This window comes from Dipodomys ordii, unplaced genomic scaffold (genome assembly GCF_000151885.1).
Source record: "Dipodomys ordii isolate 6190 unplaced genomic scaffold, Dord_2.0 Scaffold104, whole genome shotgun sequence".
NCBI lineage: Eukaryota > Metazoa > Chordata > Mammalia > Rodentia > Heteromyidae > Dipodomys > Dipodomys ordii.
In genome coordinates this window covers 3,484,422-3,500,058 of record NW_012267320.1, presented here as the reverse complement: position 1 = coordinate 3,500,058, position 15,637 = coordinate 3,484,422, and the positions used below count along the sequence as shown (strand labels likewise).

At 45.6% G+C, this 15,637-nt stretch overlaps 1 protein-coding gene across 1 annotated transcript in view; it reads left to right on the top strand.

Moving 5' to 3' along the window:
• Positions 1 to 7,066: 7,066 nt before the first annotated feature.
• Positions 7,067 to 15,637, top strand: part of Ifngr2 (interferon gamma receptor 2 (interferon gamma transducer 1)) — a gene marked incomplete at its 5' end in the record, with an annotated part of 18,876 nt that continues 10,305 nt past the window's right edge. Inside the window, 2 exons of the mRNA XM_013027433.1 lie at positions 7,067 to 7,221; positions 14,132 to 14,328. Of these exons, the coding sequence (XP_012882887.1) occupies positions 7,067 to 7,221; positions 14,132 to 14,328 (352 nt within the window). The remainder of the gene's footprint in view (positions 7,222 to 14,131; positions 14,329 to 15,637) is intronic.

The window sequence follows — 15,637 nt, the reverse complement described above, 5'->3', positions numbered from 1 at the left end:
CTCTCCCTCCTCCTCTTTCTCCTCCTCCTCCTTCTCCTTCCGTTCCTCCTCCCTCCTCCTCCTCCTCCTCCAACTCTTCTTCCCCCCTCCTCCTCTTCCTCCTCTTATTTTTCTTTTGCCAGTCCTGGGGCTTGAACTCAGGGTCTGGGCACTGTCCCTGAGCTTCTTTTGTTGAAGGCTAGTACACTACCACTTAAGCCACAGCCTCACTCCAGGCTTCTTCTCTTTATATGGTATTGTGGAATCGAACCCAATGCTTCAATCATGCTATACAAGCACTCTACCATTAAGCCACATTCCCTGTCCTTGCTTGCTTCTTCTTACCATTAATCCTTCATGGTTCATTGGCCCCAGGATCTTGGAGGAGGAAGGTAGAATAGAGCTTTGTGCACCCCTCTAAGGTCCCAAGGAACCCATGGCTTTACATGGTAGGAGCTGCAGTATCTTTGAAGCCCTGGTGCCCACCTATGGAGCCTGTATTAGTTTCTTGTTGTTGCTGTGACAAATAACCAACTTAGTGACTTATTACAACAGACTTATTATCTTAGAGTTTTGAAAGTCAGAAGTCTGATAGAAGTTTCATAGAGTAAAAGTCAAGGCTCTGAAGTCCTTACTGGAAGAATCCATTGCTTTATCTTTGCCAGCTCCTGAAGAAACACTCTTGTGGCGCTGTAGCTCAAGTGGTAGAGCGCTCGCCTTGAGCTGAAGAGCTGAGGGACAACGCCCAGGCCCAGAGTTCAAGCCCCACGACCGACCAAAAAAAAACAAAAACTATATATAGAAATACTCTTGTGATTATTTTGACCCACTCAGGTATGCCAGAACAATCTCCCAATTTTAGAGTGACCTGATTAGGCACCAAAATTTTATCATGCAATCTCAATCCCCCCCCCTTTTTTTTTGGTTGGTTGTGGGGCCTGAACTCGGCTTGGATGCTGTCCCTCAGCTCTTTAGCTTAAAGCTAATAATGCTCTACCACTTGAGCCACAGCGCCACTTCCAGCTTTTTCTGCTGAGGAATCAAACCCAGGGCCTCATGCATGCAAGGCAAGCACTCTACCACTGAGCCACCTTCCCAGCCCTCAATTCCCCTTTTCAATGTAACTTAACATACAATATGGGGCCTCTGCCTGTAACGGGACCAAACCATTGAATTCTGTGCTCAGAGTGGAACCACCTACTGGTTAGGCAGTGTCTTGGGAAAATCCTGAAATAGTCAGATCTTATTTTATTTGTTTATTTTTTCTGGTGCCAGTACTGGGGCTTGAACTCAGACCTTTGGACTTACTTGGCTTTTTCACTCAAGGCCAACTCTACTTAAGCCACACTTCCACTTCCAGCTTTTTGCTGCTTAATTGGAGATAAGAGTCTTACAGATTGTTTATCCCTGTCTGCCCAGCACTAGCTTTGAACTGTGATCTTCAGATCTCAGCCTCCTGAGTAGCAATAACCACAGGGGTGAGCTGCCGGTGCCTGGCTTAGTCATGTCTTTAAAATGACATACAAGTCTTGTCTGGTTGCATTTGTCCTCACAACTCTGGGAGAGAGTGTTGATTCATGAGGCAGTTAGGGCTTCCATGTGGAGGAAGGACTGTTAGAGAGCAAAGTTTGATCAGTCATGGAGATGGACCACAATCATTATGGCATATTGCCAGGCCTGTATATAAAGTAACCCAGTCCTTCCTTAGAACAATGCGTGAGGCGCAGGTGTCTACCCCAGAGTCTAGTATGTGTACTCTTAACACACCTGTGGCAAATAGGACTCAGGGGTAAACAGTGTCGAAGCAAGAGATGGTGTCACTTCTGTCTGGGGTCCTGGAAACATGACAGGAGGCACTGTGAGATGCAGAGAGGACTGGAAGGGTCCTGGGAAAGGGAAAGTCCAGGGCAAGGTTTCCAGCAGGGAGTGTCCTGGGCGTTTCTCAGGAGGAGGGGAACCTGTGGCCTGGAATGTACAGTGTGAAGATCAAGGCCAGATCTTCTAAGGTAGAAGCGGGCACTTTCCAAAGGTGCTTTTTTGGGGGGGGAGGGGGGAAGCGGGAGTGGGTAGGTTGGTTATGGGGCAAAAGGGACTTTCAGATGTGATTAGAGACCCAGAATGGGACAGTGATCCAGCACTGCTGAGCTGTGTGTGCTCAGTGCCAGACTAATGTCCTTGAGAGATGAAAAGAGGAGGAGGAAGCCCATACCAGTAGCTCATGTCTGCAATCCTAGCTGCTCAGAGGCTGATATCTGAGTAGTTTGAAAGCCACCCAGGTAAAAAAGTTTGCAGACTGTCTCTAAGGAGCAAAAATACTGGACTGCTGGCTCCCCAGGAGGTAGAGATCTGAGGATCCTGGTTCAAAGTCAGCCCAGACAGGCAAATCCTTGAGACTCTTACTCCAATTAACTAGTACAAGCACACACACACACACATACACACACACACACACATACACACACATATACACATACACATATACACACACACACACACAAAGTAGAGGTGTAGCTCAAGTGGTAGGACACTATCCTTATGCAAAAAAGTCAAGCAAGAGCTCAAGAGTAGGAGCTCAAGCCTGCATACACACAGAAAAAAGCTGGGCTGGAGGTATGGCTCAAGTGGTAGAACACCAGCTGTGATCAGTAAAGCCACAAGCCCTTGAGTTCAAACACTAATACCAACACACACACACACAGAGGCAGGAAAGAAACAACCTAGACTGGTCAGCACAAGAAGGACTGAGGCAGAGTTGCTAGAGGAAAGGACCATGAACCAAAGAATTTGAGCCAGAAAAGCAGAAAATACAAAGATACGTGTTTTCCCTTGGAATACGTGGTGCCCTTGGAATTCGTGGTGCCCTTGGAACCTGCAGAAGGAAGGTGGTCCCCCTGCCATCTTGACTTTAGGTCAGATTTCTTTATTTTTTTGTTGGGAGACTGGGACTCAACTCACTACTGATGCTTTGCTCAGTGGCTGGGGCTCTTACATCTTTTTCTTCCCCTCCCCTTTTCTTTTTGTAGGTTAAACTTCTTTTTGTAGGTTAAACTTCTACCTCTAGAACTGTGAAGATTTTTAAGATAATGTAGGTTGCTCTGCAGGGCTTGATGCATATATTCAAAGGAGGCTCTGGGACTCTGGCTGGTGACTAGACTCAGGCAAGCACTCACCAGCGCTGTGGGCCCTACACAGGCCTCCTGGGCAGCAAATCCATGTTCTCTGCTTCGTCTGGCACGCACCTTGTGCTAGATGGGCCAGGCACCCACCGTGGCGATTTGCCTAGCTGCTTTTGTCCTAGGCCTGGTGTGACTTGCGAGGAGCATTCACTCGCTGGCTGAATGAGGAGCTAGCATGAGCGCAGCCAGAGCTCACAGATGTGGAGGCAAACACGAAGCTTCGGGCTTTTGGGGGCGTATCCTCCAGAGGCAGCAAGGGGCCACACTGTGGGCCCATCTGCAGGGTCGGACGCTTTTACTGAGAGTGTGTGGTTTGAACTTCCTGCTTCCTGCTTCAGATTCATGTGTTTCAACCTTTGTCTTTCCACCTCTGAACATTTCTCCTTAATCTTTTAATCAGAGAAAGTGTTATCATTATCATAGTTGCTTCTTGAGAAAAGGCGCCGTCATGGTGTGTAGAATACCTGTCTGTAGAGTGGGGCACGGGCTGGGTTGGGGGTGGTTCTTTCCAGGTCATCCCACAGGGAGATTCAGAGGCACCCAGCAAGTATGTTTTCTATTAGTGATGCCTCTTGAACTTTTCATGTACATAAGAATCAGCTAAGGAAGTTTGTTGAACATACAGATTTCCTAGCTGGGCCCTGGTGGCTCACTCCTGTAATCTTAGTTACTCAGGAGGTTGAGATCTGAAGATTGCTGTTCAAAGCCAGCCTGGGCAGGAAAGTCCATGAGACTCTTTTTTTTTTTTTTTCTGGTCGTGGGGCCTAAACTCTGGGCCTGGGCGCTGTCCCTCAGCTCTTCAGCTCAAGCCCTAGCCTTGAGCTGAAGCCCTAGCACCACTTCTGGCTTTTATCTGCTTATGTGGTGCTGAGGGATCAAACCCAGGGCCTCATGCGTGCAAGGCAAGCGCTCTACCACTGAGCCACCTTCCCAGCCCCTCCACGAGACTCTTATTTTCAGTTAACCAGCAAAAAGAAATGGAGTTGTGGCTCAAATGGTAGAATTCCAGCTTTGAGCAAAAAAGCAAAGGGACATTGCCCAGGCCCAGTGTTCAAACCCCACAACTAACAAAAATGCCACCCCCCCTCAAAAAAACACCCACAGATTTCCTGATCTGGGTTGGGTCCAGGTCCGCATGTTGTCAAATGTGTCAGTGTTTAATGCTGAGGGTCCCTGAGGAGTAAAGCCACTGTGATGAACACAATTTTTTTTTGGGGGGGGTATCTGGTCGTGGGGCCTGAACTCTGGGCCTGGGTACTGTCCCTCATCTCTTCAGCTCAAGGCTAGCACTCTACCACTTGAGCCACAGCGCCACTTCCGGCTTTTTTTTTCTGCTTATGTGGTGCTGAGGAATCGAACCCAGGGCCTCGAGCATGCAAGGCAAGCGCTCTACCACTGAGCCACCTTCCCAGCCCTCAAATTCTTTATTGTGATTACATAATTTCCCAAATTTCACGGTATTGTGGGATAATGATGTTTAAAGTCACAAACACATTCTAACTTTCATGGGGCAAATTGTCTATTGTGGTCTATAACATTTATGGGTTCTATGAGCTTTGCGGTACAGTTATTTCTTCCACATTGGGTGATATGTACATTTGTTTTGTTTTGCATCGCATCAGCTGTTCCCTCCCTCCCATCGCTGCCATTGAGTTGCTTAGTTCATTGAGCTGCTTAGTTCATGGGTCCTGCTGTTGTATGTTTTTCTCTGATTCCCTCTAGTTCTGTGTTGTCCTCCTGGTTTCCCTCCTGCGTACACATATATACCATATATGTGATCAGCAGCATGGGCTTATTTAGTAGTGATTTGACCAGATGAGTGGGAGTTCTTTGTTTCTTAAGTCTTGTTAATTTTGTCGTCTCATCTTACATTTTGGATTTAACATCCACTTATCAGGGAGACCATGTACTGTTTGTCTCTTCGCTCTTGGCTTACCTCGCTCAACATGATTTCTTCTAGCTCCATCCATTTCCCTGCAAATGCCATTATTTTGTCATTTCTAATGGCTGCATAATATTCCATCGTGTATAGATACCAGTTTTTGGGTCCATTCATCTGTGGTGGGACATCTGGGTTGTTTCCATATCCTAGCTATTGTGAACAGTGCTGCAATAAACATGGAGGTGCACGTGTCCTTGTATATTGGTTCCTGTTGTTCAGGGTAGATGCCTAGAAGTGGTATGACTGGGTCGTAAGGGAGGTCAATCTTTAGCTTTCTGAGGACCCTCCAGACTGCTTTCCAAAGAGGTTGTATGAGTGTACATTCCCACCAGCAGTGTAATAGGGTTCCTCTTTCTCCGCATCTCCTCCAGCATTTGTAGTTGGCTGATTTTAGGATGTGGGCCATTCTGACTGGGGTAAGGTGTATCTCAGGGTGGTCTTTATTTGCTTTTCCTTCACAACCAGGGATGGTAAACATTTCCTCATGTGTTTCTTTGCCATTTTTATTTCTTCATCTGAGAAGTCCCTCTTTAGTTCCCTTGCCCATTTAGTAATTGGTTTGTTGGGTTTGGGAGGGATTAGTTTCTTGAATTCCCTGTATATACTGGATATTAACCCCTTGTCTGATACATTGCCGGTAAATATTTTTTCCCAGTTAGTTGGTTGTCTTTCTAGCTTGGTTGCTATAGATTTAGCTGTGCAGAAGCTTTTTATTTTAAGGTAGTCCCATTTGTCGAGTCTCTCTCCAACTTGTTGTGACCCTGGGACTCTGTTCGGGAAGTTCCTGCCTGTGCCTATAATTTCAAGTGTCTCTCCTACTCTGTGCTGCAGTAGTTTCAGAGATTCAGGTTTAATGTTAAGGTCTTTAATCCATTTTGAGTTGATGTTGGTGCATGGTGATAGGCTGGGCTCCACTTTTAGTTAAATTTTGTTTTTGTGCTGCTCCTGGGGCTTGAACTCAGAGTCTGGGTGCTGTCCCTGGGTTTTTTTGTTTGTTTTTTTGTCGGTCGTGAGGCTTGAACTCTGGTCCTGGTCGCTGTCCCTCAGCTCTTCAGCTCAAAGCAAGTGCTCTTCCACTTGAGCCACAGCGCCACTTCCAGTTTTCTGGTGGTTTATTGGAGATAAGAGTCTCATAGACTTTCCTGCCCGGGCTGGCTTTGAGCCGTGATTCTCAGATCTCAGCCTCCTGAGTAGCTAGGATTATAGGCGTGAGCCACCAGCGCCCAGCAAACACAATTCTTAACCCAGGTCATGTGCCCTTCAGCTTGGCAAACTTGATTTGGGGTGTTTGTCCATGTGTGTGCACACCTAGGACTTCCACTCAGTCTAGGGCAAATGCAGCTCCACGGGGTGTTGTATTATTGATCCATCCTGTATTTCTCAAAGAAGAAACTGAGGCCAAATCAAACCCAGTTGCAAGTGGTCGTCCTGGTATCCGAGTCCAGCCAGACTGCGTGTCCCAGCATCCATCAGCTCAGGCCCACCTTTTTCTTCCATTGTCAGGGTCAGTGTCGCCGTCTTGTAGTCTCGGGCAGGGAGAGGCCATTCCTGGGAAAATAGGCAACAGCATTTCTTTCTTTCTTTTTTTTTTTGTCGGTCATGGGCCTTAAACTCTCTGGGCCTGGGCGCTGTCCCTCAGGGCGAGCGCTCTACCACTTGAGCAACAGAACTACTACTTCTGGTTTTCTGGTGGTTTATTAGAGATAAAGAGTCTCATGGACTTTTCCTGCCCAGACTGGCTTTGAACCGCGATCATCAGATCTCAGCCTCCTGAATAGCTAGGATTACAGGCGTGGGCCACCAGCGTCCCCCTCAGGCAACAGCATTTCTGCACTTTGACAAGGCCTCAGTCGCATGAGTGACTCCGACCATGTTCCTTGAAATCTTTTTTGTAATTATTTTTTCTCATACGGGTTTCCCTCTTTCCTCCTTTCCTTTCTCTCTTCCTTCATTCCTTCCCTCCCTTCCTCCCATCTTCTATCCCTTTCTAGACTCCTTTTCCCAGCTGGCTGCTCCTCAATACCCAAAGATTCACCTATACAACGAAGAGCAAGTTCTGAGCTGGGAGTGGTCGTCCGCAAACAATGACACAAGACCAGTCGTCTACCGGGTACAGTATAAATAGTAAGTGGGCTGTTCTGTTGGTGAGCTTTCTGGGAGTTGTGGGGGAGTCCTGGAGAAGCTTAGAGGCTTCTCGTTACTGCCTCTCAGTAGGATTGCAGTAGGATGGAGATTTTGTCCGCTCATCTGGGTGTTTAACACATGATCAGAGAATCATTCTTTCTAACCACATGGATCTCTTGCCTGGGTAAAAGCTTATTCCTTCACTCTTTCAGTATAAGCATTCATTTCCAGTCTTGGAAGAATAAGAGGCAGTTTTTTGTCTTTGTCTTGTTCAGGTAAAATCTGATTTAAAGCTGGGCATGCTTATCTGCAGCTATGATCCTAGCACATAATGAGACTGAAGCAGGAGGATTGTGAGCTCCTCAGCCATATAGAAAGACCTGGTCTCAAAAAAAGAATCTCACTTATTTAACCTTACAAGCCAAATAAAGCCTGATTAGAAATTTTGTCAGTTAGCTACAATGAATTCTCAGTTTCTCAAAAGTTTTCTGGTTTGAATACTGAATTATTCCAGTCCCTTTATTCTCTTTCTCGCTTCCTTTTCAAGCTTTTCTATTGTTGGCTATCAATTGATTTACGATATAAGCACATCTAGAAAGAAAGTGGGAAAAAATCTTAAGTCCTTAGTTTTATTTATTTATTTAAATAAGTTAATTGAAGATTAAGGTAAAATTATTGTTCAAGTCCTGTTATACTTCTTCTTTTTTTTTTTTCTTTTTCTTTTTTTTTTTTGTCGGTCGTGGGGCTTGAACTCTGGGCCTGGGCGCTGTCCCTCAGCTCTTCAGCTCAAGGCGAGCGCTCTACCACTTGAGCTACAGCGCCACTTCCGGTTTTCTGGTGGTTTATTGGAGATAGGAGTCTCATGGTCTTTCCTGCCCGGGCTGGCTTTGAACCGTAATCCTCAGATCTCAACCTCCTGAGTAGCTAGGATTACAGGCGTGAGCCACCAGCGCCCGGCCTGTTACACTTCTTGATTATCGGAATGTAAAGAAATAACCCTCAGAGCTCGTGAGAATGTGATTGATAGAATAGATGCATGATTGAAATTAGCTCAGCCCTATTGAAAAAGCAGGTCTGCATCTTTATGCAGTAAAATCTCTATACTCCAGGTTATACATTGAATGTACAGGCACAGGCTAACCTATAGTTGAGCTGTTAGGCAATCTCTAGGAAAGATAATTACAAGGCATCCTAGGTAATCTAGTGGAGTTTCCACTGTGTAAACTTTGGAATTTATGGTAAAGAACAGGAAGAGAATGTGGGAAGAATATTCTTGACAGTTGATTTGTTATAGAAATGGGTTTCCAGATGATGTCTTATGCATGTTTTATGAATCCATCCTAACAATATGTGAATGTGAATGTAAATTACATCTACCAGTTACTCCAATAATAATAAATTACCTACATGGACCAATCCGTTATTCAAGATGGTGGACTGGAGCTGTAGCTCAGTGGTAGAGCACTTGCCTCGCCTGTGAGAAGCTCTCGCTTTGATCTCCAGCATTGCAAAACAAAACGAACCATACCCAGGTTCTCAGGCACAGGTTTCACATGTCCAGTCTGGCTGCTTTCCCTAAGTAGTGGTGAAGGACAGAGAAGGGGGATTTCTTACCCAGTCCTGGCACTACCCCAGCAGAGGTGAACTAAGCTCTTCAGGTCAGATGTGAGCTTTAGGTTTGACTAGAGGAAGACTTGTAGCTAGGGAAGAGATGTTTGCATAATCAGTGAGCATACTTGGCCACAGGCGGGGTCTGGTTGATCGTCATCTTGGGATTGGTCAGACAGGCCTGGTCACAAGAAGAAAGTCACTGGTAGCCAGGCTGCTGCTTCAATTTTTGTCACAAGACACAGTTAATCAGTCCTCTCTTCCTGGATTCCAATGTGGCTACAAGATGACTGGTGAGAACAACGCCTGATATGAAAGAGAAGCAGAGAGGCTAAGCTTTCACCCAGATTTTAGTCACATTTTGGACATCTGCAGAGTCAAAGCAGGCAGCTGCAAAAGCAGGGGGAGTTTTTGTTTTCTGTTGATCATAGGGCCTGGGCGCTCTACCGCATGAGCCACAGCACCACTTCCAGTTTTCTGGGGGTTAATTGGAGATAAGAGTCTCAGGGACTTTTCAACCTAGGCTGGCTTTGAACTTCAATCCTCAGATCTCAGCCTTCTGAATAGCTAGGATGACAGTTGTGAGCCACCAGCGCCTGGCAGTTTTTTGTTTTTGTTTTTTGTCTTCTCAGCAAACGCAGTTTCTCAGTCTCTGTTATAAAAACAAAAACAATTTCAAGCAGCATCCACAAAACAAAACAAAGCAGAAAAAACTTCCTCTCACTACTCTGGGCACAATCTCCTAGAACTAACGTTCAGCTTTCAGTAAGAGGAAGTCCCAGAGGATTTCTTGACTAGCATTCTTTAGTCTCGAACAGGGAAATAAGTTTTTGTGTGTGCGCTGGTACTTGGAGCTTGAACTTAAGGCCTGGGTGCTGTCCCTCAGCTTTATCAGCTCAAGGCTAGCATTCTCCCACTTGATCCACAGCTCCACATCTTGCTTTTTGTTGGTTAGTTAGAGATAAGACTCTTGCAGACTTTTTTGCCTGTGCTGGCTTTGAACCACAATCCTCAGTCTGAGCTTCCTTGAGTAGTTAGGATTACAGGTGGGAGCTACTGGCACCTAGCACATTTTTTGATTATTAAAAACTTCTAGTTTGTTGTTGTTAAGTGGGATATGGAGTCTTGATTTGTTTCCCAAGGCTTCTGGCTCAGCTTTCCAGTAGCTAGGATTACAGTCTTGTGGCAAGCTTACTAAATCTTGTTAAAGAGCTTTTAACAGAATTTCCTATCATAGACTAACTTGATTTGTTTTCTTTTGGGAAAGTAATTTTAAGCTATTTCTTCAGGCACAGACATTGGGTTGTTTAAAAAAACAAACAAAAAAGAAGAGCTGGGTGCCAGTGGCTGACACCTGTAATCCTAGCTACTCAGGACGGGGAGATCTGAGGATTGCAGTTGGAAGCTGGTCTGGTCAGGAAAGTCCCTGAGACTCCTATCTTCAATAAACTACTCAGAAAAAGCTGAAAGTGGGGGCTGGGAAGGTGGCTTAGTGGTAGAGTGCTTGCCTCGCATGCATGAAGCCCTGGGTTTGATTCCTCAGCACCATATAAACAGAAAAGTCTGGAAGTGGCGCTGTGGCTCAAGTGGTAGAGCGTTAGCCTTAAGCTGACGAGCTGAGGGACAGCACCCAGGCCCACAGTTCAAGTCCCAGAGCTGACAAAAAACAAAAAAAGCTGAAAGTGGTGCTGTGGCTCAAGTATTAAGAGTGCTAGCCTTGAGCAAAAGATGATCAGGGACAGAGCTCAGGCCCTGAGTTCAAGCACCAAGACTGGCAAAAAAAAAAAAAGTCACTGAAAACTAAAATTGTCTGACTTTTTTTTTTTAATTATAGCTTCGATGATGGATGCTTTTGTCGTCCTTTCTTATATGTTGAGGACTTTCTATTTATCTTAAGGATTGTATAACTTTCCATCCAGTTTCTTTGTGGTAAAGCAGTATAACTTCTGAAGATGCTTCTTTTGCTTTTTAAGAATCACCATTCCTTGAGATTAAAGTTAAATTACAGGTTGTAGAGAGTAGCCGATAGGCTGTTTGGCCCAGTGTTTAGTTTTTATTTTTATTTTTTAAAATTAGTAGCCAAGATGAAGATCTCTGGAGATTTTGCAAAACAAAACAAATCCTCTCAGTTGTCTTGGAGCTGCGGTTGTCCAGGTGCAAGGTTCGAGGTCGGGGCCTCGCCGGTCCGCTGCCAGGCTCATGCTCAGACACACCCTGCCTTCTCCAGACATTTGTGCCTTTGTTGGTTTTTCTTACTTTACTAGTAATACATGTTCTTTGTGGAAAATCCAGAAAAGCAGCAAGAAGAATATTAAAATAATTTATTGTTCTACACTTCAAAAATCATTATTCTTTTTTCATTTTCGTGTTTTTCTCTCAATTTTTCTTTCACCACAGGCCTGCACTTGTTTGAAATGTGTGTATATGTGTGTACAAAGAGCACAAAACTGGGGTTACACTGTTATTCTTGCTTCCTTTTTCTTCTTTCACTTACTGTAGTTAATTTTGTGAACATCTTTTTCCCATAATTAATTTGTGTGCATATTTGTTGTTTGTTTTTGTGCTGATAGTGGGGCTTGAATTTACCGCCTTATACTCTTGCTTGACTGATTCATTCAAGGCTGGTGCCCTGCCACTTGAGCCACACTAGTACTTCTGGCTTTTTTTCTGGTTAATTGGAGCTAAGAGTCTTGTGGACTTTTCTGCTGGATTGGTTTTGAACTTTGATCCTCAAGCCTCAGCTTCCAGAATAGCTAGAATTACAAGCATGAACATTGCTCAACGTTCTGTTTAAACTTTTTTTTGTCAGTTGTGGGTCTTGAACTCAGAGCCTGGGTGCTGCCCCTAAGCTCTTTTGCTCAAGGCTAGAACACTGTCACTTTGAGCCACAGTGCCTCTTCCAGTTTTCTGGTGGTTAATTGGTGATGTCCCATACTTTCCTGCCTGAGCGAGCCTTGAACCACAATCCTCAGATCTCAGCCTCCTGAGGAGCTGAGGATTACAGGCATGAGCTGAGCCACCAGCACCCAGCTCTGTTTAAACATTTTTATGGTATGTTTAAGTATATGAAGTGTTGCATGCGATTTGTGCAGCTTTCCCCCACGTATGAAATATTGACAACTGGCAACTGTCAGAGGTCTCTACGTAAGCGTTTTCTTACATTTCTGCAAGAGGGGCTGCAGGGTCAAAGGGGCAGACTTAGTTAACATTTTCTAAGTGTCCTAACAGGATGGACAGGTCCCTGTTGCTCAGGTCCCTCCTGGAGCAGACCGTGAGCCCCGTGAGTGACAGAGGTGCGGGGGAGCTGGGCCCTGTACTGCAGCAGCTGCCTCCCTGTCTCAACACGACGCAGATGGTGCCTCAGAGCAAGGCTGGGGGTGCCGTCGATGAGGACCCTGTAGTTTCTAGACACACTGCCTGGGTGCAGTACTCATGAGGGCCACAGAGCTCTGTGTGTGGGCTTGGGTGATCTCTCAGGAGGAAGCCCTTCGCGGGGTTCCGGTTCCTATCACAGACACTTCCCCCTGCCCCACTTCCGGTTCCCATCACGGATACTTCCCATTCTGAAAGGCCTGCTAGGGTTGGATGTCTCCGAGCGTGAGCTAAGGAAGACTTGAAGCCTCTCTGACTCAGCCTCGTGTCAGATCTTGTGGGTGTGTGTCTCTGTGTGTGCATGTGCATGTGTGCACGCATGCCCCAGTATTGGAGCTTGAATTCAGGCCCTGGGCACTATCCCATACAGTTTTTTCACTTCAGTTGTGCTTTCCCGCTTGAGTAATAGCACCCAGGCCCAAAGTTCAGGCCCTAGGACAGGAAGAAAAAATTTAATTTTTCTAGCTGGGGACCAGTGGCTATCACTATAATCTCAGCTAGTCAGGAGGCTAAGATCTGAGGATCACGGAAAGTCCATGACACTCTTATCTCCAACTACCAAAAAGTCAGAAGTGGAGCTGTGGCTAAAGTGGTAGAGTGCTAGCCTTGAGCACATAAAAAGCTCAGTGACAGTGCCCAGGCCCTGAGTGCAAGCCTCAGGACCAGCACACACACACACACACACACACACTGAAATTAGTTTTTCACACACACACACACACACACACACACACACACAATGAAATTAGTTTTTCTGCCAGGCACAGCTGGCTCATGCCTGTAATCCTAGCTACTCAGAATCAAGAGAAAGTCCATGGAACTCTTTATCTTCTCCTTTCTTCCCTTCTCTTCCCTTTCCCTTCCCCTTCTTTCCCTTCCCCTACTTTCTTCCCTCCCTCCTTTTCTTTCTTTCATAAGATAGGGGTCTAACGATGTAGCCTAGGCTGGTCTCAAATTTTAGCTCCTCTGGCTCAGCCTCCACAATGCCATTACAGTTTTATACCACCGTTGCCAACTGCAATGGAAAATATTTGGTCAAACAAAGGAATGAAGAACCGATATGTGCTATAACATGATTAGCCCTGTCCCAAGCAATCAGTGAAAGGTACCAGGCACTAATTCTGTCTTCTGATTCTATTCATATTGTATGAGTCCACTCACAATAAGGAAGTCTATTAGTGGTTACCTGGGAGGGAAAATGGAGAGGCCACATGGTTTCACATGGAGTGATAAATCTTGTAAAAATCAGTCTCATGATGATGGTTGCATGTTTTTGCATATAACCTACAAAGCAGCTGGGTGCTGGTGGCTCATGCCTGAAATTCTAGCTGCTCAGAAGACTGAGATCTGCGAATCATGGTTTGAAACCAGCCCAGACAGACAAAGCTAAAAGTCTCTTATCTCCAGTTAACCAGCAAAAAGCCAGAAGTAGAGATGTGCTAGAGTATCAGTCTGGAACAGAGTCAAGTGGCAGCATGAGGCCCTGGGTTCAAGCCCCAGCACTGATACAAAAAATTAAAAAAGTTGAGCCAGGTGCTGGTGGCTCACGCCTGTAATCCTAGGTACTTAGGAAACTGAGATCTGAAAATCATGGCTTGAAGCCAGCCTGGGCAGAAAAGTCTGTGAGACCCAATACACCACTCAGAAAAAGCTGCAAGTGGCACCTGGCTCACATGGAAGAGCCTCAAGCACAAAGAGGCTCAGGAACAGTGCCCAGGACCTGAGTTCAAGCCCCGGGACCAGCCAAAAAAAAAAAAAAAGTGGATTTTATGCTATGTGAGTCAGTTTTCAATAAAGCAGTATTTTTACTTGGTCTTTTCTAGAAGCCCAAGAAGTGATATAGTGGATATTTTGAAAAATAGCTTCTGGAGACATTGTTCTAGAGGAAGAAGAGAGGTTGTGTGAACTAAAATCCTGTTGTCCTTCTCAGCATCACTAGCGAGCATTGGCATGACGTCACAGTGAAGTCCGTGGGCGTGAACTGCACAAGGATCCCAGAGACACAGTGTAACTTCACCAACGCCAGATTCCTTCGATGTTCCAGTGTGTCTTTACGTGTTCGAGCTGAGCTGGGGGAGATTGTTTCTGCCTGGACCACAGGGCTTTGGTTTCAGTACTATCAGAATGGTAAGAGACCTTGTGTATAAAAATTCCTTTATGGTTCCCAGGTTCTCTTCAATGAAAGATATGGGGTATATAAGCTTATGCCTCTGTTGAGTTGTGTGATGAATGTTGAAGTTTTGTTGTGGTCTTTTGTCTACTTTTTATGTGTTTAAATTCCAAAATGGTGTCAAGTACCAGGAGTGTGACAGCATTGACTATGATCACATAACACCTGATTGGGAATCAATACTTCAGATGGGACAATTATTTTTTGGGGGGTGATGGTCTTGGGGCCTGAACTCTGGGCCTGGGCGCTGTCCCTCGGCTCTTCAGCTCAAGGCAAGTGCTCTACCACTTGAGCCACAGCGCCACTTCCAGTTTTCTGGTGGTTTATTGGAGATAAGGGACTCACAGACTTTCCTGCCTGGCCGGCGTTAAGCCGTGGTTCTCAGATCTCAGCCTCCTGAGTAGCTAGGATTACAGGTGTGAGCCACTGGTACCCAGCAACAATGTTTTTTTTTTTTTTTAATCTGTACAAAAAAAAGGTAAACAAGTTGGGTGCCAGTGTCCTATGCCTGTTAGCTGTTTTGGAGGCTGAGGAGTGAGGTTTGAAGGCAACTCTGGGCAGAAAAGCTTATGAGCTTCTTGAACTAACTACAAAAAAAAAAAAAAAGCTGGAAGTAGCACTGCGGCTCAAGTGGTAAAGTGCTAGCCTTGAGCAGAAAAACATTCAAGGACAGTGCCCAGGCTCTGAGTTCAAGCCCAAGGACTGGCACAAAAATAAACTAAACACACAAAACAATTAGTGACTTGTCTAGGTGTTGTGGTGGATGAAGCAGAAATGTTGAGGAAGTCCCTACTGGCCAATCATTTTCTCCTAGCAGCCTTATCCTTGAGTAGAGTGGACGATTATTCAAGTGGGAAATGGGATTTTTAAGAAGGAAAGTCATGATAATTAGCAAAACTGCCAGGACATGAGACACATTGTCAGAAGTAGGACCAGGCTGAGCATGGCTGGCTGTCCTCCGGTCCTGAGTTGAGCAGTGCTGTGCTTGGTGGTCATTCTCCACACTCTGGCTTCTGAAGTTCTCCAGTCCCACTAATACCTTTGTTCCTGGGGACATTAGATGCAGTAAGGCATCTGCACGTGATTTAGCAAGGGGAGGGAAGGGTAGTTGGCAGCGGCAGGCTTTTTTATTTATCGGTCATGGGGTTTGTTTGTTTTTTGTTTTTTGGGGTTTTTTTTGGGTCCAGTCATGGAGTCTGAACTCTGGGCCTGGGCGCTGTCCCTCAGCTCTTCAGCTCAAGGCTAGCACTCTACCACTTGAGCCAC